This window comes from Hylobates moloch, unplaced genomic scaffold (genome assembly GCF_009828535.3).
Source record: "Hylobates moloch isolate HMO894 unplaced genomic scaffold, HMol_V3 SCAFFOLD_9, whole genome shotgun sequence".
NCBI classification, from domain to species: Eukaryota; Metazoa; Chordata; class Mammalia; order Primates; family Hylobatidae; genus Hylobates; species Hylobates moloch.
In genome coordinates, this window is record NW_026652284.1 from 34,085,691 (window position 1) to 34,112,600 (window position 26,910).

The 26,910-nt window shown below is 40.1% G+C and overlaps 2 protein-coding genes across 5 annotated transcripts in view; one reads left to right on the forward strand and one right to left on the reverse strand.

The window, feature by feature from the left end:
• The first annotated feature begins 2,667 nt into the window (after positions 1-2,667).
• Positions 2,668-12,936, forward strand: CRH (corticotropin releasing hormone). Of its 3 annotated transcripts, none has more exons than XM_032759651.2 (7): positions 2,668-2,725; positions 6,340-6,440; positions 7,444-7,502; positions 8,948-9,067; positions 9,358-9,562; positions 10,721-11,024; positions 11,817-12,936. In XM_032759651.2, exon 7 carries the CDS (start codon positions 11,831-11,833, stop codon positions 12,419-12,421), a length of 591 nt encoding a protein of 196 aa, XP_032615542.1. In that variant the 5' UTR covers positions 2,668-2,725; positions 6,340-6,440; positions 7,444-7,502; positions 8,948-9,067; positions 9,358-9,562; positions 10,721-11,024; positions 11,817-11,830; the 3' UTR covers positions 12,422-12,936. The 3 variants fall into 3 exon arrangements, with proteins under 3 accessions (XP_032615542.1, XP_058300353.1, XP_058300354.1); XM_058444370.1 differs by having other exon boundaries at positions 9,363-9,562; positions 11,817-12,760; XM_058444371.1 differs by having other exon boundaries at positions 9,426-9,562; positions 11,817-12,760.
• Positions 12,937-13,834: 898 nt separating this feature from the next.
• TRIM55 (tripartite motif containing 55) overlaps positions 13,835-26,910 on the reverse strand; it is a 62,682-nt gene continuing 49,606 nt past the window's right edge. The window contains exon 11 of one of the 2 annotated variants that reach the window (XM_032759654.2): positions 13,835-14,849. In XM_032759654.2, coding sequence (XP_032615545.1) covers positions 14,727-14,849 — 123 coding nt within the window. In that variant the 3' untranslated portion in view covers positions 13,835-14,726. The remainder of the gene's footprint in view (positions 14,850-26,910) is intronic. The other variant, XM_032759652.2, reaches the window with a different exon arrangement.

Consider the following 26,910-nt stretch of genomic DNA (forward strand, 5'->3'; position numbering starts at 1 on the left):
CAACAACGACAAATATTTATTGAACACTTATAACTAGGCTCTGAGTGCACTATCTCATTTACTCCCACAAGAGAAACAAATAAGGAGACTTACATTTTATATTGGTTTGACAAAAAAAGGAAATGAGTTTGGAAAATTTAAATAAATTGCCCAAGGTCATCCAGCTAGAAAGCAAGAGTCAGACCTGTATTCAGGTAGCTTGACAAATGTCATACTTAGAAGTCTAGTGTGTCCCCTAGTGTGTCCCCACAGAAAAGTGTTGTAAAGCTGCTTTGAAGTGCTTTGTTTTTAGTGAAATATTTAAGTAAAGATATTAGAACAAATTCCATTACAAACAAGAATCAGATATGCTGCTTACCTTAGTCAGTTCGTGATGCCAAAAAAAAAAAAAATACCATAGACTAGGTGGCTTCAGTAACAAACATGTATTTCCCACAGTTCTGGAGGCTGGGACATCCAAGATCAAGGTGCCAGTGGATCCAGTGTCTGGACAGGGCCTTCTTCCTAGTTTGCAGATGGATGACTTCTCATTGTATCTTCACGTGGCCAAGAGGAAGACAGATCATCTCTTCTGTCTCTTTTTATAAGGGCACTAATCCCACTCAGGTGGTTTCCACCCTCATGACCTAATTACCTTCCAAAGGCCCCACCTCCAAATGCCATCACATTGGGGATTAGGCTTCAACATACGAATTTTGGGGGCACACAAACATTTAGTCCACAGCACTGTCCTACTTCAAAAAGCAGAATAGCACTTTTATAGAATAAATCTATCAGGTTATATAATTGTATTTCTCCATTCAAATAAAAAACATCCCTTCATTACAAGTATCACTGTTTCTGGAAAGATAAAAGTACATTAGCACAAGGCATAACTTTATAGCTATTAGGAATTACAGTACAAAGAAAACAAGTTGAAAAATGAGGTGAGGGTCAAATATGAACCTGTATTTAACTTTATATGAATAGGAGAATTAAACATCACTGCTGCTTAGGGCCGTTAAGTCTTTTTCTATTATCCTGGCAATGTTGTTGCTCAGATCACTCCTAAAATGCAAAAAGAATAGTGACTGTGGAAAATCAGATCCTTTCTTTTTCAGACATAGGTTCCCCACAATCACACTTCAAGGACTCATTGGCTTTCACAGTTATGAGACCATCTTGAATTGATGTAGCCTTTCTCCTAAGTAGGACATACATAGTCAGTCCCCAACTACAAATATGTACTATGCATAAGCAGTATATTAGGAGTCATGGACTAAAAGAAGTGGGAGGTAAGTTCATAACAGAACTGGGGGACAGACAGATACACACACACACACGAACAAAAATAACTAGCTCTCAAAATGGAAGAGAATGTTCTACAGATGGATAACAGAAGCCTTGAAGATGAAAAGATCTTGCTCCAAGGTTTGCAAAAGGTCTGAACCCACAACCTGTAACATCTATGAAATCCACAGCTCTGAATGTTGGCCTCCCAAGTTTCTGTCCACCTCTGTAGCCCTCATTGCCTGCTGTTTCTTGAAAAACTGACTTTCCCTTATGAAAAGCCCAACTTCATCCATTGCAACCAGTTTTGTCTAGGACACGCCTGCTTACTCGAAGAGGGTTCTCCTTTGCAAGGGAGGTCCATGGATTTCCACTGGGCTACATTTCTGTAAAGACTAACTCCTTCCTCTGACCAGGAACTTTATAGCTATTAGGAACTAAAGTACAAAGAAAACAAGTTGGAAAATGAGGTAAGGCTGAAATATGTATCTATATTTAACTTTATATGAATAAGAGCATTAAACATCACTGCTGCTTAGGGCTGCTAAGTCTTTTTCTATTATCCTGACAATGTTGTTGCTCAGATCACTCCTAAAATGCAAAAAGAATAGTGAATGTGGAAAATCAGGTCGTTTCTTTTTCAGACATAGGTTTGCCATAATCACCCTTCAAGGGTGATTATGCAAACAGAGTTGACCATTTTATGGCTGGTAAGTAGAGGTTTGGCAGCTTCTTGTTGGAAGGTGACCTTTCCCAGGGCAGGTAATCCTCAGAAGCAGTGAAAACCGACAAGTTTCCGTACCCTGAGACTCTCTCTTCAAGGCCAAAAGGGACATTTAAAATTTTCTCCTAGGAGTGGTAGAAAATTACTAGTAGCTCTAATCATGAACTTAAATATCAAATGGTAAAGAAAAAAAAGTCTAGCTGGACTCCTTATAAAATGCCTTTGGGCTTATATTTCCCAGCTAGTCTAATGATAAACATGTTTTGTGGTCAAATGAGTCTGGGAAATGCTAAAGACTTAGGGATTTACACTGCCGAATAAAAATTTAAAAACACTAACAAATTCTGCAGTAAAATATGAGTTTAACTTTTCTTTAACTTTTCCCTTCCCTTTTTATGACACCAGCAACATTCCTAGGAGGCTTCTTTGGGAACTCTTTCTTCAGAGTCAAGTGATGTTCATGAATATAAATACCTGTTTGGGGTGCCTGGTTGATGAATTTCCTTTTTCTGAGTGGCCGTTGTAAGATGATTAGTTCCTGTAAATTGTCTTTCATGACAGAAAGTTCACACACATCCTTTCACTGCCCTCAATCCATTACCTGGAGTCTGAAACAGAACAATTGATGTATTATGATGTAAATAGAAAGGGCAATCGTGTCTGTCAAGACCAGGGCTTGTAAGAGAAGCAGAAACGTGCTGGTTTTCTGATGCTCTGAGTCATCTTCCCCAGGTCAGTTACTTCTCCAGTTAAGGAAAAATAGACGCACAGGTAACAAAGTCGGCGTCATTTTCTCAGGAAAGGAGATAAGACACTCAGTGATGACTCACGGGTGCTGGCAGAATTTTTGATTGATGGGGAACTGTCCCCACCAAAACGTGGACAGCGATGTGGCTGCCCACAGGTAGAGAGTCCTGGGCTCCTGGGACACTGCCCTTGCCTTCCGCACCTCCTGTCATCCCTGGGCCTGTGATGCTCATTCTGCGGAGGCCCAAGGCTAATAACCCAAAGACCATAAGTCTCTTTTCTGCCTTCTTGCCCCACCAATGTACCCTCCATACTGCATTCAGAGGGGTCTTTCAAAATGCTTGTGTGTTTACCTCTCATTTCTATGAGACTCCATTAAATGATAGTATAAACCCCAAATGATGAAAATAACAGGATAAAAAATGTAAGCAGGTGAGAGGGTTTAGCAAACTTCTGAAATAATGAGAGCACACAAGATGGTGTTTGAGGAAGCAAGGAAGAGAAAGCAGCTGTAAGGGGTCCACAAAAGGACAGGAAGGAGGAGGACAGAGAAGATGCAGTGTCTCCCGAGGAAAATGCGGATGAAGTGGCTGTAGGAGGCAGGCAGCTGAGGGAGGAGCCCATCTGCAGAGCCTAGGAGGGGCTCAAGGCTCAGAACCTCCAAGTCTCGCCAAAGACAGGAATGAGAAAAGGGTCAAAAATATGGGGAATACTTGAAAGTTTGTATATGGAAGAGTCAACCTCTCCACCAGCTTTTCTCATCCCATGTGGATAATGCCAGACGTTCAAATGTCTGCCTGTCAGGCAACAAGCAAACAAAGAAAGAAACATCGCCAGGTGTATTGTTATTGGCCTAAATGTGTCTCCTAGATGTAGAAAAATTCACATGTTGAAGTCCTAACTTCCCATATTTCAGAATGTGACTGTTTTTGGAAACAGAGCCTTTAAAGAGGTAATTAAGGTTAAATTAGGTCATATGGGTTGGCCCTAATCCAATAGGGCTGACGTCTTTGTAGGCAGAGGAGATGGAAGCATGGACATGCACAGAGGAAAGGCCATGTGAAAGCACAGGGAGAAGATGGCCAACTACAAGCCAAGGAGAGAGGCCTGGGAAGAAAGCAACTCTGTTGACACTTTGATCTTGGACTTCTAGCCTCCAGAAGGGAGAAAATAAATTTCTGCTGTTTAAGTTATCCAGTCTGGTATTTGCTATGGCATACTCAGAAAACTAATACATACATTTTTCTTAAATAAAATTGAATGGCTACAGAGAGGAATTCTCTACAATATGATATTCATGGGTATCCTGAGTAAAGACTAGCTCACCATGTGATCACCCTGGAAGGAAGGCTGCTTGGCGAGAAGCAGGCTCCTTATCCTGCACATGGAGTTCTTCATCAACTTTGTACTGAATAACTATTAAACACGAGGGTGCTACCAATCATACACAGGGTAGCCTTCAGGGATTTCACAAAGATCCCCAACATAAAATTGAGAAATTAAGATAAATAAAGATTTTTAAATGACCACGGATGGAATAGATAATTCAGGCAAAGAAAGAAAACTTAGAAACCTTCTAGTTAACATTCTTAAAGAAATCGGAGAGAACATTCCACTGTAAAGCAAGAACAGGAGTTATGAAAAAGGAATGGAGAAAGAATAAAAAGTCTGGAGGTTGAATATACAGTTGTAAAATGAAAGTAACTGAAGAGCTGGAAGATATTGAAGAATATCTTAGAAAGTAGAATCGCAAACTAAAAGTTCTAACAGGACAGAAAATAGTAAACACAGATGGCCAATAGAGGGGAGAACATCTCATAATAGAAATCCCCAAAAAGAAAGAATAGAGAAAATGGAAAAAATTAAAATATAAATAATACAGGAGTTTTTTTTCACCGTTGAAGAGTAAGAATCTCCAAATTAAAATGAGTACATGAAAAAAAGACCCAAAGACCATTCTAAAATTTCAGAACATCAACAAAAAAAGGAGAGACTAAAAGCTTCAAGAGAGAATAAGAAAAAAGATCCAGTGAAAAATGAGAATCAGGCTGGGCATGGTGGGTCACTCTTGTAATCCCAGCACTTTGGGAGGCCGAGGTGGGTGGATCACTTGAGGTCAGGAGTTCAAGACCAGCCTGGCCAACATGGTGAAACTCCATCTCTACTAAAAATACAAAAATTAGCCGGGCATGGTGGCACATGCCTGTAGTCTCAGCTACTTGGGAAGCTGAGGTAGGAGAATCACTTGAACCTGGGAGGCAGAGATTGCAGTGATTTGAGATCGCACCACTACACTGTCCAGCGTGGGCAGCAGAGTGAGATTCCATGAAAAACAAAGAAAGAAAGAAAAGGAAAATTAGAATGATACTGGATTTCTTATCAGCAGCACTGGATGATACAACACAAGAGAATAATACTTTAAGTTCTAGAAGAGAATTATATTTAACTTGAAATTATATACCTTGGTAAAGCATCACTCAAATATCTGGGTAAAATATAACCATTTTCAGGAATGCAAGGAGTCAGAAAACATGCTTCTCATACATCCTTTCCTAGAAAGTTACCTGAGAATGTTCTCCAGCAAAATAAAATTCAGAAATCAAAAGGGAAAAAGTCCTGTGATTCTGGACAGGGAATTCAATCCAGGGAAGAAGAAAAGAGAAGTCCCAGGAAGAAACCTGTGCGTCAGATTTAGAAAGTAACTAGTTTGAAGGCAGCAGGTTAGCATGCTCAAGGATCGAGGTCTTAAAAAGAGGGGGAGGACTTAATAGATTACTTATCATGATTGAAAATTTGAAAAAATATGAAAACAAAATTAAGGCGGTTTGTAATTCTAGGAAAAAACCAAACTGGGATTATAAAAAATATAAAAGTGTCAATAGAAAATTGTAGGAAAAAAAAACAAGATAGGAAATGTAATCAGAGTCTATGATCTTATTCTTCAGTGAACAATTTACATAGTCAATAACTGACTTCCCACTTTTAGAATCTATCTAGCTAACTATCATCTGTCTATCTATCATCTATCTATATCTATCTAGAGCTTCTTGGCCCTTTGGCTAAGATCAAGTGTAGAATCAATTATAGTAAAAGCACAAAAGCATAGGAGATTTAACTATGATTATAAAAATAATTCACATGGACAATTTAGAAGTAAAAGTATAGATGAAAGAGACTGAGAGATCAAGGTGCAGGAGGGTGTCTGAAAAGTCGAAGGGATAAATAATCTTATCTTACAATCTGAGAGTTAAGAGATATTGTTTATATTTGAAGAATCAAGAAATAATTCTGTGGGTATATTACTTAAAAGTGCAAGGGTAAAATGAAAAAGAATAAAAAGCAGGTCATTAGGGCAGTGATCAACAATGAAGAATGAATAGAAAATTTGGCACATATTAATGCAATACCACGCAATAAAAAAAGGATTTCATTTAGATATAATAAAATGCTTGAGATATAATTTTAAGTGGAAAAAAGTAGATTATAAAATTTTAACTATAAAATGTTATTTAGTTATGTCTGGATAATATGTACGGTTTGTGGGTAATTTTTATATTTCACTCATTCAACAGATTTTCTGCATTTCATTAATTCAACAGGCTTACTGGAAATCTACCATGTTTGGGGCAAGAGAAATGGATATGGCAACTTACAAAGATGATCAAAGCCCTGCTACAGAGTTTACTGTCCAGCAAAGGAGGTACATATTGTACCAGTAACTAACAAAATGTGAGCTTTACAGTGAAGGACATTCATGCTGTTAGGAAAATATAAAGCACAGGTGCTGAACCTCATATAGGAATCTGGGGAAGATTTCTTCAACAAATTATTTTGCAATGAATTAATTAATGTAAATTGACAAGTAAAAATTGTATATGTTTATGGTGTATGACATGTTTTGATATATGCATATATTGTGAAATGGCTAAATAAAGTTATTAACATATCCATTACCTCACTTACTTACCAATTTCTGGCGATGAGAACATTTAAAATTTACTCTCTCAATTATTTTAAATGTTAAAATGAGAGTTTTTTTTTTTAAAGCAGAGCTTCAGTATTAAGAACATGGTGTTATCTAAATTATGATTATGAGCTCAGGAAAAATGCTCAAGGGAAACAACAAAATATTAATTATCTGTGGAGATCTTTAGATTCTGATATTCTGAGGAATTTTATACTCTTTATGCTTTTCTGATTTTTCTGTTTTCTGCAAAGAGCACATATGGCTTTGATAATCAGAAGAGACTAACAAAAGTTATTGTTGCCAGTGAAGCAGTTAGATACTTTGCTGTTTGAGAGCCTTTCCTCAGTCCTCCTGTGGAAGCAGAAGGCAGTTACTTAATCTATCTAAAGAACAGTTACAAACAATTACCAAACCACCTGTCCACCCTAGGCATTTCTGAAGGCTGTCATTGGAAACGGTAGTTTCATTTCAACAAATGTTTCTGTTAGCCAACTTGGAGACGGTGTTTGTTCGCCACGAGCTGTGCTAATAGAAGCTTGTGAAGGTACAAGTTGATGTGAGTGACAAAAATATGCCCACCAGTTACCTATTATTTCTGATATTTCTTTATTAGACTGTTGTGTTGGGTCTGTTTTAATTTACCTATACTGTATATTATGTAGCCATTGAAAAATATGATTTAAAACATGAAGTAATCCCTGTTTTTGTGCCAATGTTTCTTGGATTGTGTTTTTAGGTTCTAAAAGCATTGAGATTGATTCTCCAGTGACTCCTTTCCAGAAGTTATTCTTACATGTAAGATCAGATCTGTCAGTGGTGATTTCTATGGATTTGGATATTTAGTTTACGGCACATTTAAGTTATCTGCATTATGTTACTTCTCAAATCATAGATCTATATTATAATGTTAAGAATCCCTTTCACCCTCCATACTGTATCCAAAGATCACTTTATTCAAAGGTCACCTAGGCAGAATAATCAAATTAATGCTTTTAATTTGGTAATATTGAAAAGTAAATTGCAATGTATGCACACACAGATTGAAAATCAGGTGCCACAGACATGAGCATGCACAGAGAATTTCTGCATTCTCATGCCTTAGTTTATCAAATAAGGAAAATGTACAAAAAGCTACTCCACAATTGGTGTGTGAATATATTACTTTATCTAAATGCATCTTCTCAGGCCAGGCATGGTGATTGATGCCTATAATTCCAACTGCTCAGGAGTCTGAGGATCACTTGAGCCCTGGAGTTCTAGGCTGCAGTGAGCTATCACAGTGCCTTCAGCCTGGGCAAGAAAGTGAGATTCTAGCTCTAAAATGTTTTAAAATTCATCTTTTCACCTCAGTTTGTGTGCCTCTGCTGGAAAAGAAAGTCCAAAAGTTATTGTTACATTATGCAAATAATATGGGCTGGCAATCAAAAGAGCTGGGTCCTAATTCTCACTTTACCACTAACTAGCTGAGTGACTTCAGGTAAGTCACTTAACTTCTCTGGTTCTCATTTAAACCAGGTGATCTCTTTAAGTCATTTCTAATCTGAATACTGGGCGATTTAATGAAATATACATTTTGGATAATGATATGGTTAGGTTGTGTCCCCACCCAAATCTCATCTTGAATTGTAGCCCCCATAATTCCCACGTGTTGTGGGAGGGACCTGGTGGGAGGTAACTGAATCATAAGGGTGGGTCGTTCCCATGCTGTTCTTGTGATAGTAAATAGGTCTCATCAGATCTGATGGTTTTAGAAAAGGGAGTTCTCTTTCACATGCTTTCTTTTGCCTGCCACCATGTAAGACATGCCTTTGCTTCTCCACTGCCTTCTGCCATGATTGTGAGGCCTCCCCTACCATGTGAAAATGTGAGTCCATTAAACTGCTTTCCTTTATAAATTACCCAGTCTCAGGTATGTCTTTATTAGCAGTGTGAGAACAGACAAATACAGATAAATTGTGGCTGTGCATAGCTTCTCTTCCTCTGGGGTTCAGGAACATTTTTTTCCTTACTCCCTAGTTGGAGCCACTTTGGCTCCATTAATGACTTACCCCAAGAAAATCTCACAGCAAGGACTCAACAGTGATGAGGGAGCTATACTAAAACAATATCCCCCAGATAGGCCAATGGGAGAGAGACTGGTATGGGCATGGGGTTAGTCAGAGCCCAAAACTTGTTGTGTCTTCTCTGGAAGAACCTCCCAGATCTCCCCAGCTAAACTCATAACCACATCTCTTTCCTAGTTTATCTTCTGTATCCACTTACTGCACTGAAACTTCCTATTCCAAGTCAACGTTTCACCTCCAGATTGACATCCAAGCTGAAATCTGCTAACGGGGTCAAAAAACAGGTCATAAAGGAAAGTAAGCAAAAATGTTGAACCCATTCCAGCTTAATAAAAAAAAAAGCCCACAATAACAAAATCTAAGGTTCTGTGTGCTTTCCTACTGATATAAACCATAGCTTTCTCCCAGAAACTCAACCATTTTCCATAATCATGATCTTCTATTAACAACTCACATCTTTCCAAGTAGGCACATTCTCTCTGTTCTCTTGTGTCAAAAGTACATAACATGGTTCAGTGATCCAACTATGGGCTGGCTTCTCTGCAAATTGTCAGCATTTCTCTCCCTGCCTTCCTTTTGTTCCTAAGAGCAGTTGTGGATTGGTATAGACCCAAAATGGAAGTTGAAATATGCGTTGCATCATTTGTCACATTAGCTACAAAGGAAGCAGCAGAAGTAATCAGAAATGAGGAGGAGGAAATTTCCGATAAACAACTCTGATGGTTATATGGAAGCTGAATTGAATCACAGGCACAAGAACCTGGAATTGCATTTTGAATTGCAGAATTAGAGGTAACTGCCTCCCACCTATATGATAGTGTCAATTAATTCAAAAATTGAGTATAGTTTCACAGGCTTAGCACTCCATTCCATTCTGCGACATGTTAGAGAGCATTTATTTATTTAACAGGCTCACATGAAGCACATTTGCATTTGGAAAAGGAAACGATTAAAAAGAACCTGGGTGGCCCAGATGTGGATACTACTATGGATGTTGATAGTATTTGGAGGTGAAATGAACGAGATTTTTTTTTACGGACTCAATATTGATCAATGAAAACATGTAACTGATGAATTTAGCCCTATAGTCGAGCAGTTTAAGCCTTTTTCAACATAGATTAGGAAGTTAGAATGGATGCCTTTCATTGAGTTTGCATTCAGTAGAATAAGTAAAGCTTGTTTAACTCATGCATCTCTCACTGGCCTTCTCTCTCTTTAATTTGGGAATAGAAAAGGGAGTCCACAATTAATTTTAGATTGTGAGAAGAGACAAAGAAGGAGCAGAGAGTTTCTGAGATAACCTAAAATCTTTGCCGCACCCCTTACTAACCCTGGTTTGTGCCCCTTCACTATGGGAGTAGCTCTTGTTATCATTTAAAAAACTTGAACTGCATTTTGAGAGACTTACTGGCCTTGCTTCTGCAGGCTCATAACTCCTTTATGTGCTTGCTCTTGGGAGGAAAAAGCAGATAGACGTTTAAAAGCTGGATGTGCCTGCACGCCCCTCTCCTGATGCTTCATTCTTTTCCAGGCAGAAAGATGGTGGGACTCTGTCTCTAGCAAAGGGATATTTCCAGATACTGAGGTGTTGTCAGAGACACCTGGTCAGGGAGGTTAGGAGAAGGGGCATCCAGATCCACCCCCTCCAGCTGGCTGCTGCTTTCCTGGCAGGGCTGCACTGGGACACCTCCCTTCCTTCCCACTTCCCCTTCCTCCTCCCATTCGCTGTCTCTTTGCACACCCCTAATATGGCCTTTCATAGTAAGAGGTCAATATGTTTTCACACTTGGGAAATCTCATTCAAGAATTTTTGTCAATGGACAAGTCATAAGAATCCCTTCCATTTTAGGGCTCGTTGACGTCACCAAGAGGCGATAAATATCTGTTGATATAATTGGATGTGAGATTCAGTGTTGAGATAGCAAAATTCTGCCCCTCGTTCCTTGGCAGGGCCCTATGATTTATGCAGGAGCAGAGGCAGCACGCAATCGAGCTGTCAAGAGAGCGTCAGCTTATTAGGCAAATGCTGCGTGGTTTTTGAAGAGGGTCGACACTATAAAATCCCACTCCAGGCTCTGGAGTGGAGAAACTCGGAGACCAAGTCCATTGAGAGACTGAGGGGAAAGAGAGGAGAGAAAGAAAAAGAAAGTGGGAACAGTAAAGAGAAAGGAAGACAACCTCCAGAGAAAGCCCCGGAGACGTCCCTGTGCAGAGAGGTGGCAGCACCTGGCTCACCTGCGAAGCGCCTGGGAAGGTAGGGAGCGCCTGGACGAAACACGCCACCAACTTTGCGTTGCCTGAGCTGCCGCGATGTGCGCCGCGGAGCCGGCTGCCCCTGGCTGTGTACGTGTGTATGCATGTGTGTGTGTGTGTGTGCGTGTGCGTGTGTATGCATGTGTGTATGCTTATGTGTGTGTGTGTGTGTGTGTATGCGCGCGTGCGTGTGTGTGCGCGCGTGTTCGCGGACTGTTCCTTAAGATTACAATAGTAGCTGGGATGTGGCAAAAGCAAACTTAGACGGCTGCTCTTCGTTACCCGTGCTACCAGTTGTTCCTTGCTGGCTGTGTAAAGGAGCTTCCCACCCCCTTCTATCCTAACCCCCGAGATAAGGCAGCAAGGGCAGGAGTGGAGAGGGAGGACCAGGAGGCAGTAGTTCTCAATTTGGAAAAAAAATGCTGAAATATCCGGAAGGGAGGTAGTCAGCGCGGGTGGGATCTTAAATCTGTGGCTCTTCTCTAGGATCGGGAAAATTAGTTTTGAGGATCGTTAGGAAGACGACGCAGGGACCGTCCCTTCAGAGTCTAGAAAGAAGGCGAGCGCGTGAGCTTAGGTGCGGAGCCCTGCAGGAGCCCCCTATCCCCGCTCCCCAGGCGCTTCAGCACCGCGGACAGCGCCCATCCGAACCACAGAGGCCAGAGCCCAGCACGTCTAAGGTAGTCCAGTAGGAAGACCCCGTGTGCACCTCCCAGCTGAGCAAACTCTTACCAACTCTTTCTTTCTCTCTTCCCCTCCCTCATTCCGCCATCCGCCCACCTCTGTGCCGCAGCGAGTGCCCCTAACATGCGGCTGCCGCTGCTCGTGTCCGCGGGCGTCCTGCTGGTGGCTCTCCTGCCCTGCCCGCCATGCAGGGCGCTCCTGAGCCGCGGGCCGGTCCCGGGAGCTCGGCAGGCGCCGCAGTACCCTCAGCCCTTGGATTTCTTCCAGCCGCCGCCGCAGTCCGAGCAGCCCCAGCAGCCGCAGGCTCGGCCGGTCCTGCTCCGCATGGGAGAGGAGTACTTCCTCCGCCTGGGGAACCTCAACAAGAGCCCGGCCGCTCCCCTTTCGCCCGCCTCCTCGCTCCTCGCCGGCGGCAGCGGCAGCCGCCCTTCGCCGGAACAGGCGACCGCCAACTTTTTCCGCGGGTTGCTGCAGCAGCAGCTGCTGCCTCGGCGCTCGCTCGACAGCCCCGCGGCTCCCGCGGAGCGCGGCGCTGAGAATGCCTTCGGCGGCCACCAGGAGGCACCGGAGAGAGAAAGGCGGTCCGAGGAGCCTCCCATCTCCCTGGATCTCACCTTCCACCTCCTCCGGGAAGTCTTGGAAATGGCCAGGGCCGAGCAGTTAGCGCAGCAAGCTCACAGCAACAGGAAACTCATGGAGATTATTGGGAAATAAAAAGGTGCGTTTGGCCAAAAAGAATCTGCATTTAGCACAAAAATAAAAATAAAAATAAAATACAGCATTCTGTACCATAGCGCTGCTCTTATGCCATTTGTTTATTTTTATATAGCTTGAAACATAGAGGGAGAGAGGGAGAGAGCCTATACCCCTTACTTAGCATGCACAAAGTGTATTCAAGTGCAGTAACAACACAATGTTATTCGTTTTGTCTACGTTTAGTTTCCGTTTCCAGGTGTTTATAGTGGTGTTTTAAAGAGAATGTAGACCTGTGAGAAAACGTTTTGTTTGAAAAAGCAGACAGAAGTCACCCAACTGTTTTTGTTGTGGTCTGAGCCAAAGAGAATGCCATTCTCTTGGGTGGGTAAGACTAAATCTGTAAGCTCTTTGAAACAACTTTTTCTTGTAAACGTTTCAGTAATAAAACATCTTTCCAGTCCTTGGTCAGTTTGGTTGTGTAAGAGAATGTTGAATATTTATATTTTTAATAAAAGTTGCAAAGGTAATCATGACTTTATTTTTTCTCTTCAGTGCTCATACACTGGAAATACTCTCATCTCTTAGCTTCCTCCAAATTATCTTCAGCACCAGAAAAGAAAAACAAAACTTCCTGCATTATATTTTTCCACTAAAAATGCAAACATATGTCAGTGGCTTACACAGACCCTGCAATCACGTTGGGCTCATCTCTGTGCCGTGGACTACTTCTCTGAGGTTGAGTTAATAATTCAGGAAGTTGCTCCCAGCATCTCTAAAACATGGTAATTCTAAAAGGGAAGATCATTTTATAATGGAAATAACATTTAGCCCTGATCAATTAAAAGATGTGAAATAATTGGAGATAGTGGGGAAAAGATGAAAGGAACAGAGAAGTGTCAAGGTAGAAATTCCTCCAAACTATGTGGCCAAAATGCTGCATTCTTTTTCTATGAGAAAGACTCACTCTGTCAAACTACTACGTTGGTACCATAAAACTATTTTTTCTAAGCTATTTTCCAATGACTACGTCTAATAAGAGAAACTTAATAGCATCTCCACTTAAGATGACTAAATTTAGTCATTATAAAATGTCACATAGGAAAAATTTTCTTATGAAGAACATTTTGACTTTAATAATTACACAAATATCCTCCACATTTATACCTATGTCAACCCTAATCACTTTTATTCTTAGGAACAGGAACTACCTTTGTTCATTTCTAAAACTGAACAGCACATTTAATTAGTTTTACAGTGCATTTGCATTTGGTAGTTTAGTTATAGCTTTAAACAATTCAATCAAATGTTTAATTCTTCAAAATTAATTTGTCTGTATGAAGATGCATCTTATCCTGGGACCCTTGAAATACACTTAAATAATGGATGAATAAGATAATGCAGAACATTGAATAAATCATTATAAGATGAAGCTTTTAAAAACATCATTTATTTAAGAGTTCATATAGAGTAAAGTTACACTTATGTTCTGAAGGAGGCATTATGGTGGGACAAATATTAACAAAGCATGATTTAAATATATATATTTAAATGTGTGATATGTTTGTATATATATTTAAATACATGCATTTGTTCTACAGTTTACCAGACTGGTGCCACAGTGAATACAAGAGAAAGTAGACAGCTTTTGCTGGAAGATTCAACTAAAGTGCCTAATATGTGAAAATCTAAAACTAATATTAGAAAAATGTCACAAGAGATGCCTAGGCCTTCAGCTTTCTGGACCATGAAAGTGTCACCAAATTCAAAGAACATTTCTGAATGTACATCCAGTGACATCTGTTATGCAAAAGAGGAAAACTTTGTGAAACATTTCATAGCTTTGGTCAATGATTTACTTTTTGTCCATATATTGATAAATCAGTCACTTCTGAGTTGACACTGATTTTCACTGACCACCTGCACTGTTAAAGAGTAAAGGAAATGAGAGCTACTATAATATAATAACAAAAAGCGCCTATGAGAGACAAGAGCATAGTGACCACTTTTTTCACCATTTGCCACTTGTTACTGACATACACATGTACCACACATACACACCCTTCACAATGTTTTCCACACAATAAAAGATTTGTGTAAGATCAAGTTTATTATTTCCAGTGCTTTCTGCAACTATTTTCTCACAATATTCTTTCCTCCCAAGATGTTAGATAAGTCATCTGGAATTACAGTTTTGGGTTATTTTTGCAGAAATCCTGTTCAGAGGTCCCTTTCATCATCTGCATAATATTAATTTCACTTGGGCTTCCTGCTGCCCATATGCATCTCAGCCAGGCAGACAGAGAGGCAGCAGTTGGAATGAATATCATTCATTTAGGGAGTTCAACCAGGAAAAGGAGAAGATATGGCGAGCTGGCTCACAATCAGCTCCACTGCCACTCGCTGGAGCTGCAGCCTGTCCCTGGAGGGGAGGAGCCTCAAATCCAATCTGCAATGGAAGAAAATGGGAATCAGAGAAAAAAGAGGTTTGTTCTTTTTGGATTGGTCCAGTCACTTTTCTACTGAAGAGAAAGTATAATAACAATAACAATTATTATTATAATAACAATATTATTATGTGGCACATAATTATTAGAAATAGAAAGCAAGCTCAGATTATTTTGGCTACAGCCAAGAGTCATGAAAATAATTCACACTCATGATACAAAAAGAAGGAACAGTAATGCATGCAGTGGAGAGAAGTTCTTGGGAAAAAGGAGTTCAGGCTATTCTAGTTTTTTTTTTTTTTTAAGTCCACTTGTACATGATTTATGAAACTGCTAGGAATTGGGTTTAGAAAGGGTTGCAGAATTTTAAAAAATTCCAAATTTAAATGGCACTGCTATGCCACATGACATTGTGGGACATATTAATATAATCCCTCCACTGCTGAAGAAGTTTCTACCATGCATATACATATATATTTTCTTACTATAATTTTTGCAAAACTACAGGCTTAATTTTGGGCAAATCATGATGGGATTTTTTTTCTCTAGGTAATAAAATCTAATAACCATATCTATATTAAATCAAATCCAATATAAGCATGTCTAAAGAAATAATTATCTTTTATAGACACCTGAGATACACAGGTTGCAATTCTGAATTCATTGATTAATCTAATGTCATAAGCAAAATTTACTTATGTTGTTTTGCCTTTAAAAATCACAACTTAATGGAATGAGGGACAATCATGAAGAAGTCTTGCTGTAATGCAATTTGATTTTATGAGCTCAAACTCTTTACATTTCAAGGTACCATGACAAACACCGTTCTTCCTAGGAGAACTATGGATAAATAAGCAAATATGTTCCGACGACATCACTGGTAAAACTATCCCACCAGATTAGAATGCCACTGATTTCAAAGCAATGAGGTAGCCACATGCATTCAGCTCAGAAGCCCTGGATGATTTTATGAAGCTGCGATATGAATGGATAATACCTGGCACGAGCAAAGCAGAACTTTGGTTAAGTACGTTGTTTTACTGCCACTCAAAATAGTCTTCAGAACAAAATGAGTTATTGGCCTGCACTTTACCAGATTTTACCCTAAACATATGTTTGGGGATGATGTTTCAAGAGCAATAAAATTATCCTAAGTCTTTATGGCTTTGGGATAATCCTTTGTACTGCCACATTGCTTCCTGATAGAAAGTTAAAATGGGCCATGAAATCATATTAGCCACAGTAGAATAAAACTGAAATATGTAGTTTTCTATGAAGGAATAGTGAAAACATCAAGTGAAATTGGGCTTTTTGAAAAAGAATGTTACTAGATTCTGTTGGTAATGTGTCAGATACCTCAATGTCCTTGAAAGTGAAGTAAAATAAACATTATCCTGACAGAATCCTGCACTTATTTTTACACGTCAAACTCCTCCCTTGCCCACCATAGTCCTCTTACCCTGGCTAATAAACAAACAAACAAAAAACAAACCCTTAAATCTCATGTATGGTTTATGCAAAAAAAAACAACAACAAAAAACCCCGAAAGCCCAAATGACCTGGGCATATATAAAAAGACTTATTTCTAACCATTCAATTTGAGTGAATAGCGAATTCCGCCTGGATGAACAGACCGTCAAGGTCCATTTTGTGGCCTCTTTTTCTTGAAGGCGGTTTCTAATCTAAAGGGAACTTCCATGGCAGCTGTTCTGACATAGCTGAAGGGTGACACAAGTTGGGTAATGTGTTTTCTGCAGAAGGTGTAATCTTTGGGAAACTGCTGGTAGCGAACAAGCCCCTGGGACTGCTTTGGGAATGTGTATAAATTGTTATGTTTCCTGTTCTAGAGATTGACATCTATCTTCCATTTAAGATGTTCTCGTTGTTGACCCGCTATTGCCTTCATATTTGGGATTACGGAGTTTGAGTTGGCTTCTCTTACACCTCCGTGTTTCCAGGAAATTATTAAGTTTTCCTCCAAGCAATATGGACCAATGCTGTCTTTCAGAAAAGAAAAGCCAGTACCAGAGTGGGGGGTTATCCAATAGCAGAGGTTATCCTGAGTATCTTTAGATAATTGCACCATCTCCTTGGTCTTGTTTATATCCTCTGAGGACCCAACAACCAGCTCAGCAAAGAAAGTTCTGTGCAAAGAGGCTTAGCCTAGTTTTGAATCCAACACCAACTACTTATTAGCTGTATGACTTGGACAAGTTAGTTAACTCTCTGAGCCTTAGTTTTCTCTTCTGTAAAATAGAGATGAGAACCTACCCTGCAAGGCTGCTGTAAGGACTGAATAAAATAATACACATAAAGCACTTTACACATGCCTCACTTATATTAGGTTGGTCCTTCCTTCCTTCCTTCCTTCTTTCCTTCCTTCCTTCCCCTCTTCCCCCTCTCCTTTCTTTCAACAGTGAAGAGGCTCCTCTGCCATGCAGAATCACCTGGGTACTGTTTATGACAAACCATATACAATAGCACTGACCCCCAGTAAGAAAAGACAATAGTATTTGCAATCTCATTTTTCCAGAATTGGGCATCTTTTCTATGATTTAATCCCTTCAGTGTGCTGTAATCACAGGCATCAATGACACTGTCCGGTGTATCTCCAATAGGCCCAACTTCATACATGGCTACCTCATAAAGGAAGAATGAGTTAAAGATCTAAAACTCTTTTCCATAACTACAGCCCATCAAATCAAAAGCAGATCTTTTTCCTACAGCCTTCCCGAGATGGAGTTGTATATATGTGTTCCTTCAAATAGTTTCCTAAATGCTGTCTCTCCTTTATCACAGGAAGTGCTATTTCTTGGGAATAGTGATGTTCTATGAAGCAGAACAAGGGACAGAGAATTACAAGCACTGATCTCCTCTACCTGCTTGGGAGCTTGTCCTGCATTCCAGTTTGGTCTGATATGTATAAAAAGGTAAACAACAGATTGTTAGTTCCATATTATAGTCACGTGTTTTTTAATGACAGGGATACCTTCTAATAAATGCATCCTTAGATACTAAGCAGACATAAAAAAGAACAAGATCATGTCTTTTGCAGAGACGTGGATGGAGCGGGAGGCCATTATCCTTAACAAACTAACACAGAAACAGAAAACCAAATACCACATGTTCTCACTTATCAGCGGGAGCTAAATGATGAGAACGCACGAACACATAGAGGGGAACAACACACACTGGGGCCTTTCGGAGGGTGGAGGGTGGGAGGAGGGAGAGGATCAGGAAAAACAACTAATGAGTGCTAGGCTTACTACCTGGGTGATGAAATAATCTGTACAACAAACCCCCATGACACAAGTTTACCTATGTAACAAACCTGTACCCCTGAACTTAAAGTGTTTTTAAAAAAGAAATGCATCCTTAGGTGATTTTGTTGTTACGTAAACATTATAGGACATACTTACATGAACCTCAGTTTGGGTTGGGCAAACACTGTCCATAACATGGAAGACACAGAGACAGATGTCCACGAGGCTCTGACAGAATGCGTGCTCATTAACACCGATCAACAAGAAATGATTTTAGATTTAGGGTGCTTCTACCTCTTGGCTATTGTGAATAATGTTGCTTGAACAGGAGTGTGCAAATATCTGTGTGAGGCCCTGCTTTCAATTCTTTTGAGTATCTACTCAGAAGTGGAATTGCAGGATTTTATGGTAACGCTGTTAAATTTTTTGAGGAACCTCTGTACTGTTTTCTATAGCAGCTGCTATGGACCATTTTACATTCTCCCAGCAGTGCATGAGGGTTCCAATTTTACCACATCCTCACTCCTAATTGCTTAATGTTTGCAGGGTATTTTTTTTTTAAATGTGAATTCGTTGCAAACAAAAAAGAAGGACCTGGCACAGATACTTGCCACGTTCACAGAAACATTATTCACAATAGCCAAGAGGTAGAAACAACCCAAGTGTCCATCCATGGGGAAGTGGATAAACAAAATGTCATGCGTACATATGTTGCCAAGAATCAATGGAATACAATGGAACACTGTTCAGCCTTAAAAAGGAGAAAAATTCTGGCACATGCTACAACATGGATGTACCTTGAGGACCTTATGCTAAGTGAAATAAGCCAGACACAAGGGGACAAGTATTACATGATTCCACTTACATAACGTATCTAGATAGTCAAATTCATAGACAGAAACTAGAATGATGGTTACCAGGGGCTGGGGAAGGGTGAAATGGGGAGTTTTTGTTTAATGTGTATAGTGCTTCTGTTTTGCAAGATGAAAAAGTTCTAGCAATTGGTTGCACAATAGTGTGAATACACCTAACACTACTGAACTGGACACTTAGAATGTGTAATGGGAGTATACACATTATATACTCCCATTTTCTGTTCTACTGTTTATACTAACATTTTTTCTGTTACCCGGCCTGCTTTTTCATTCATGTTACCTTCTTGGCTCCTAAAGACACACAGACTTATTTCTCTTAACAGACACTATAGACACTTAGAATGTGTAATGGGAGTGTTTAAGATGGTAAATTTATGTTCTGCATTCTTTACTAGAATTAAAAATTAAAAAAAAAATTCAGGCAACATCACATTAAAATCTGGATTTGCAGTTTCTTTGGTCAAAGCAAAAATGAACAACCCAGAACTTGCATGGAGAGCTAAGCAGTGCTGTGCCTTGGATTGGGAATGCTCCCTCCCTTCTGCCCATCTCGGTCAGGGTCACAGTGCCCAACACTCCCTTTGCTGCCCCTGCTGCAAGGCTGGTTTCAGTTGCCATTTATCTGTGTGCTTACACAGTTGCTATGCTCAGAGTAAAAAGGAAAGCAATCAGTGTCTTGTATTTATGCTTCTATTAACATTTTTCTGTTACCTGGCCTGCTTTTTCATTCATGTTACCTTTTTGGCTCCTAAAGGCGCACAATCTTACTGCTCTTAACAGAAGGTTAATTTTTAGTATGAAGGTGTCAAAGAAAAGGAAGTAAAATGCTCAACGGAGATTTGGCTTGATTTTTATGTTAAATGTGATGAGTGATTTTTTTTAAAGCTAAAGTGTGTCTCATGGCAAGAATCTTGACAGTGAAAGCATGAAACTGCCTTTAAAATTCATTTGAGTGCAGATTAGTCCCCAGGATCTTAGCATAAGGGATATAACTGGGCACAGATTGGTGAATATGTGCTTGTTTGGGCTTGGGGGTCAATACCAGTAACCCCCTTTACCTAAATGCATCTCACCCCACCTCTTCTACTTAATGAAACTAAACAAATGCTTTCCTGACATTCACTCTGGCACAAGTTTGAGTAGCCACATTTGGGGGGGGACGCATTTTTTTTTTTAGCTACCCCAAAGTAGAAGAGTGAGCTTATTTTAATCAGTGACCAGTGCCTTTGAGTCTCTAAGTTTCCAGGGCCTCCATGGCATGCCAGGATCAACCCTTCCCCACATGATCATTCTCTACATCATCCATGACTCTGATCCACTAACGCTTACCTGTCTTGTGTTCCATTCCTTAAGGCTCAGTCAAGTGATAGCAATCAAGCTGAGAAGATCAATTGCAATGAAGACATTAATGGATAATGATGGCCTCAAGTATGCCCCTGTCAGATAATACTTTACCTAGAAATATTCATGTCTTATCCTGAGGGATGACTGATGCCAGGCCATTGAGAGATATTGGGGGCCTTGAGGAAATTTATGCTCAGGCCTCCACAACTGGGCTGCCATTTCCTCAATCTCTGAGTGCTACAGGGAATGCCAGTCAGAAATTCAACCTGACATAGGATCTGGTTACCAATGCATGTTAAATGCCTGTCTTTCTGGGTCAATTTAAAGAAAGCTTTGCCCACCTATCATGAAATGCCTTTGCCTTAAAGGAATGTGGACAGGAGGGGTATGGCTAGACTTAAGGCTGCTGAGTGGGCAACCACCCAGTATCCACCTTGCACCTGCTAGGCTGGGTCAGAGAACCAAAGCCAGATGCTGGAAGCAGGTGTGAGTAGGAATGCTGAGACCAAGTTTAGGATGTTTATTCAGAAAAATCAAGCCCAAGCATTGGCCTGCTTCTCTACTTAGCATTCCTCGGGCTCTCGGATAGTTTAGGTATTACAGATTCCTAACTGGGAAGGAGAGTACAGCCAAGAACCCAGGCCAGTCACCCATGGTGAGAAGTAACTGAGGCACTATCTCTGACTCACAGCCAAGGGTGGAAGCCTTAGAAACTCTGTTAGGCAGCTCTGCTGTCGTGGATGTCTCTTTCACAGGAATGCAGACATTTCTGCTTGGGACAGAGCAATCAAGGCATGTTAGGAATGAAATGTAGAGCTGTAAAAATATAGCACAGCTAGAGGAAGCAGAAAATAGGAACCCCCAAAAAGAGCTCTGGAAGGAAAACACTTGCTAAAATGCATTTTTTGGCCAGGGATGATGTCTCATGCCTGTAATCCCAGTGCTTTGGCAAGTTGAGGCAGGAGGATTGCTTGAGGTCAGGAGTTTGAGGCCAGCCTGGGCAATATGGCATGACCCCACCCCTACAAAAAACTTTTAAAAAATTGCTGGATGTGGTGGCACGTGCCTGTAGTCCTAGCTACTCAGGAGGCTGGGTGGGAGAATCATTTGAACTCAAGAGTTTGAGGTTGTAATGAGCTATGATCACACCACTGCATTCTAGCCTGATTGTCAGAGCGAGATCCTTTTTCTAAAAAAAAGAAAAGCATTTTTTCTTGGGAGGATTCACAGCCATACAAATTGAGTGATTAAGGGAGTGTGTGGAGTGAACTGACTGGGGGGCTTTGTTGCCATCAGCTGCTTCCTTCTTGCTAAGAGAAAATCGGAAACGAGAATAATTTCCTGAGGCCCATCAAACAAGCAGGAATTAAACTCACTTCTTCCTGACGTGGAGGAGGATGCTGTGGTGTGTACTGTTTGGTTTGTGTTAAGTGTGTTGTCCAGGAATTGATGGGATCAGGGTGGAGAGGATGGGTTATGGAAGTTGATATCACAGCCTGGCAAAAGCTTGCAGCCAGTCTTCTTCTCAGATATGGAGCTGACAATTTTGTGTCATGTAGAGAGTGTGTATGTATTCTTGCTCTTCCTGAAAAGAGAACTGGATTGTGAAGAATTCGATCATTAATTATTCACAGACAGGGGTTTCTTACATTGTATTAGGCAAACAGACCCAACAGGTTGTCCTTAAGAACCATGGGAAGTTGATAGTATTATTATCAGTTATAGATGAGAAAGTTCAGACTCAGGAAGTTTGAGGACTTTGCTCAAAGTAACTCTAGGATAAAGTGCCAAGAGTTGTTCATAGTGACCAGAAGTCCAAAGGGAAACAGGGCAGCTGGTGTTGTTGCACACCTGAGACTCGGGACAGGGTCAGCCTCTCCACTGAAGGCAGAGAGGCAGGTTGGTTGACAGCATGGGATGCATCTGAAGGATCAGCTCGCCCTCATTTGCAGTGGACAGCTACATCCCTGCCAGCAGTGGAGGCCTAGAAATGACCCACCTGTGCTTGTGAGGCTGTGCCGATCTATCCTGAGTGGTGCGTCAAAGCAGAAGAGCCCCTGGTCACGCTGAGTTTGGCCTCAGTCCCATGAACCTAAGTGAAGTGGGGATTCCTCCCCTTTTCTTAGATGCTGCTTGGCTTCTATTACACTGCATGCCCCACTTGGTGGAGGATGAGAGATCAAAAGGCAACAAGCTCCCAGATACTCTGTGATCCTAAGCAAGTCATGCCTCCTCTAGAATCCTCATTTTCCTCCACTATAAAATGGGGAAGTTTAACAGATCCTACTGTAGTGGGCTGTTGTGAGGTTTAAACAAGAGAATCCTTATGAAAGACTTTGTAGATGATAAAGCAATGGACACACATTTGTTACAGCCACTGCCATGTGCCATTGTTTTTTCAGATGCATTAACACGTTGGTGGACTAACTCTTCACTTCGTGGAGTGTAGCGGAAGAAAAGGTGTACCATGGAAATCACTGAGATACACAAATAAAGACAGAAAAAAACCCACAGGATGTACAACACTAACAAAAGTCTTAGGTTAAATCAGAATAATAAACAATTTGAAAACACAGGAAGCTTAGCTCAGCTAGCTATGTCATAACAGCTCCCCAAGAGAGCTCACCCAGAGCTGTAGTCACAGAATTGTAGAGTTGTAGGCACAGGTTGCCAGGGGAAATGAATGAATTCATTACCCTACTCACACACAATTTACATTATATTTTCCTCTTTAAAATGAATACATCCATTTTAGCTTCCTATTAAAGTGACATTTACTTAGGATGCCATTTGATCCTGAGAAATGAGGTCTACAATTTTAGTATTGACTTTTTTTTTGTCCTTCTGGTAAAACCCCCAAATTGACAGTTAATAGGAGATATAGTGACAGATATTGGGGGCCTTGAGGAGACTGAGGAGATGGCAGCCCAGCTGTGGGGGCCTGGATGTAAATTTCCTCAAGGCCCCCAATATCTGGCACTTTTTCAGCAGGAAAACAAAAAAAAAGCCCAGAAAAATAATATTGCAGTTGTAGGGTACAAATGAAAAAGCATTAATAATGTTAATGTAATGGTCTCATTCAAACCTACTTGTTAAAGTTTGTTTGGTTAATGTAATGGTCTCATTCAAACTTACTTGTTAAAGTAAAGTTATTTGTTAAAAATCTTACCCTCTCCTACAATTTTTTTCCTAGGTAAGAAGGTCTGCATCTCGATACCATAGCTTCTTATAATTTCCAGGATTATTAGGCCCCGGACAATGTTTTGGAGTAAATATAGGCCAGTCCTGAGGACTGATCAGTTTTTCTCTATTGTTATCAAGTTGAAATTCCAGCACAGTCAGGGTGCCTGGCATATCAGAAATTTGTAAGCTTGAATCTCCTAATTTGTAAAACACGTAGCAATTGCTCTCAGTAGGGATCTCTGTTTGAAAATAATTTGACACCCTGAATCCTTCAATTAAATTTAGAGAACAGAGTTAAATTTTCATTCACTTCCGTTTGTTTTGGAAAATTAAATAGATCATTTCAAAGAACCCGAGACCTATAGTCACACTCATGGGAAATCATGTTCTTAGTCTCTAGTTTTTTTTTTTAATGCTTTGTAATATCTTGTGAAATTAATCTTCCTCAGAAAAGCAGCTTCCTGGCCCTCTAGCCTCCTGCATCTCTCACCTCTCAGTCTCTAGTGGCAGCTGGAGTGGATGTTTGCACTTGAAATCAGAATGTATAGCTTGGTCTCAAAAAATCATTTGCATAAAAATGCTTTTATCTTTTTGCATGTTATACCCAGTAGAGATGCGGGGCTCACAAAGGTTGCTCCTCCTTGGAACTTTGGCCCATTGTCCATCCTGGCTTAGGAAAATATGAATATTTTCAAGGGCACTGAACCTTGAGTGATGAGAAAGGCTCAGGTCTGGGGACACATGTATTGGTTTCTGAAAGCCTGGGAAATAAACCCTGGGCTTCAAGAGGGAAAAGAGTCTGCTAGCCCCTTCCTCCCTCACCCGCTACCAGTCTTTTAAACCATTTAAACTGTAAGTCCCTTCCTTCCTCCCTTCCTTCCTTCCTTCCTTCCTTCCTTCCTTCCTTCCTTCCTCTTTCCTCCTTCCCATTTTTCCTTACCTTCCATTTTCCTTTCCTCCCTGCCTTTTTTCTGTAATGTAATGTTTTTTATTTTCCTCCGGGATCACCTTTATAATCTTACAAAACAACAATCACAGAGCCTGGGTTGGAGACTAAGAGGACCGCCGGCTGGTTTTCCTTGGCGACATTTTCTCCACTGCATCTGTCTATATAGGCTATTGGCCTTGCCCTCTGCATCTCTGCTATTTGAGAGTGAAGAGCCGTAAGGTGTGAGGAACCCACTTTGTTCCTGAGGCTGTCTCTGAGATAATGACATGTCAGATAGAAAGAAACTGGGGACACTTGGGAAAGGGGAAGGGACTATTTGCACCTTTTTGTTGATACTTGGGCTGGGAACCATTGGACTTTCTCAGCCAAGAGGACAAGCCAGTGCTGGAAGTCACTGGTCCATGACAGGTGGCCTCTGCAGTTTTGTGGAAACTGGTTTAGACAGAGAAGGGATGAACTAGGGCACAGGTATGTCATGAAAATGTACAAGAGATATTAGCTTCTAAAGCAAGTGATATCAAAACTAAAAATAGAGCCCCACAGAACAGTGACAACTAATTATCAGACTGTGAGGTTCAGCTTAGACACTTAAAGGTATCAGGCACCTCAACCGCCCCAGTCTTTGTTGTGCTTGGCCCTGCTTGTGGCTGAAGGAGGAAGGGGACACAGGCCTGTTGGATTCAGGCAGTGAAGCCTTCCCCATGGCCTGCCATGTGCAATAATGCCTTAATGACTGTCAGCATAGTTCCCCTCCAGGTGCCCCACCCCTATCTTTTTAAAGTTACCTTGGAAGATGTTGTATGTGAATGAGGACCCTCTCTCTACCCATTTCAGCATGCAGACACAAAAAGAGGAGAGGTAGACAAGTTTTGCTTTAAAAAAGCACTCATCTTGGAATCAATTCTTCAAGAAAATAAATAAACAATGCTAAATGTGAATGTACCTAAACAGTTTCCAAATACATGAGGCAAAAACTGATACTGTAAGAATAGACAAATCCACAATTCTAGTCAAAGATCTCAAAATTCCTCTCTCAGGAACTGATGAAACAGGTAAACTGAAAATCAGTATGGACATAGTAGACTTAAACAACACTATCAACCAACTGCCTTAATTGACAGGTACAGAACACCATGCCCAACAACAACAGAAAACACTTGTGTTTTCAAATGCATGTGAAACATTCACCAAGGTTGATCACATTCTGAGACATAAAACAAATCTTAATAAACTTAAAAAGATTGGAAACATATAAAGTATATTCTGGTCTTTCTCCACAACAGAATTAAACTGCAAGTCAAAAAGAAAGATATCGGAAAATCTTCAAATATCTGGAAATGAAATGCCACTCATCTAAACAACCCATGGGTCAAAGAAGAAACTACAAAGTAAACTAGAAAATGTTTTAAATTAAATAAAAATGAAAATACAACATATCAAAACTTGTGGGATACAACAAAAGCAGTGATGAGAAGTAACTTTATAGCACTGAAAGCTTATATCAGAAAGCAAGAAAAATCTCATGTCAATAATCAGAGCTTTAACCCTAACAAACAGAAAGAGAAGAGAAAATTAAACCCAAAGTAAGCACAAGGAAGAAAATCATTAAGAGCAGAAATGAATAGAATAGAAAAACTGACCAAAAAATGGAGAAAACCAACAAAGCCAAAAGCTGGGGTTTTTTTAAAGATAAATAATCAAAACATTGTGGAAACTAGATTGAAATTGGAGACTACATTGACTTATTTGGAGGCTTCTATTAAAGCTATAATAATCAAGACAATGTGGTATTGGGGGAGGGACAAACATATATATCAATGGTACAAAATACAAAGTCCAGAAATAGACTCACACATATATGGTCAATTGAATTTCTACAAAAGTATTAATGTAATTCATTGAGGAAAAGGATAGCCTTTTAACAAATAGTGCTGGAATAAATGAAAAGCAAATAACAAACTTCGATCCTTACCTCATCTACACAAAAATTAACAAAATGATTTTAGACCTAATTTAAGAGCTAAAACTATAAAAATTCTAGAAGAAAACATTGGAGAAAATCTTTGTAATTTTGAGTTAAGCAAAGTTTTCTTAAATGGGACATAAAAAGCACAAACTATAAAGAAAACAAAATTGGGCTTCATTAAAACTAAAAATGTTTACTCCTCAAAATATTCTAAGAAATGAATAACAAGCAGCGAGATTGAAATGGTAATAAAAACATTGCCAACAAAAAAAAGTCTAGGACCAGATGGATTCATAGCTGAATTCTATCAGACATTCAAAGAAGAATTGGTACCAATCCTATTGACACTACTCTAAAAGAGAGAGAAAAAGGGAATCCTCCTTAAATCATTCTATGAAGCCAGTATTACCCTAATACCAAAACCAGGGAAGGACATTACAAAAAAAAGAATACTACAGACCAATATCCCTGATGAACATAGAT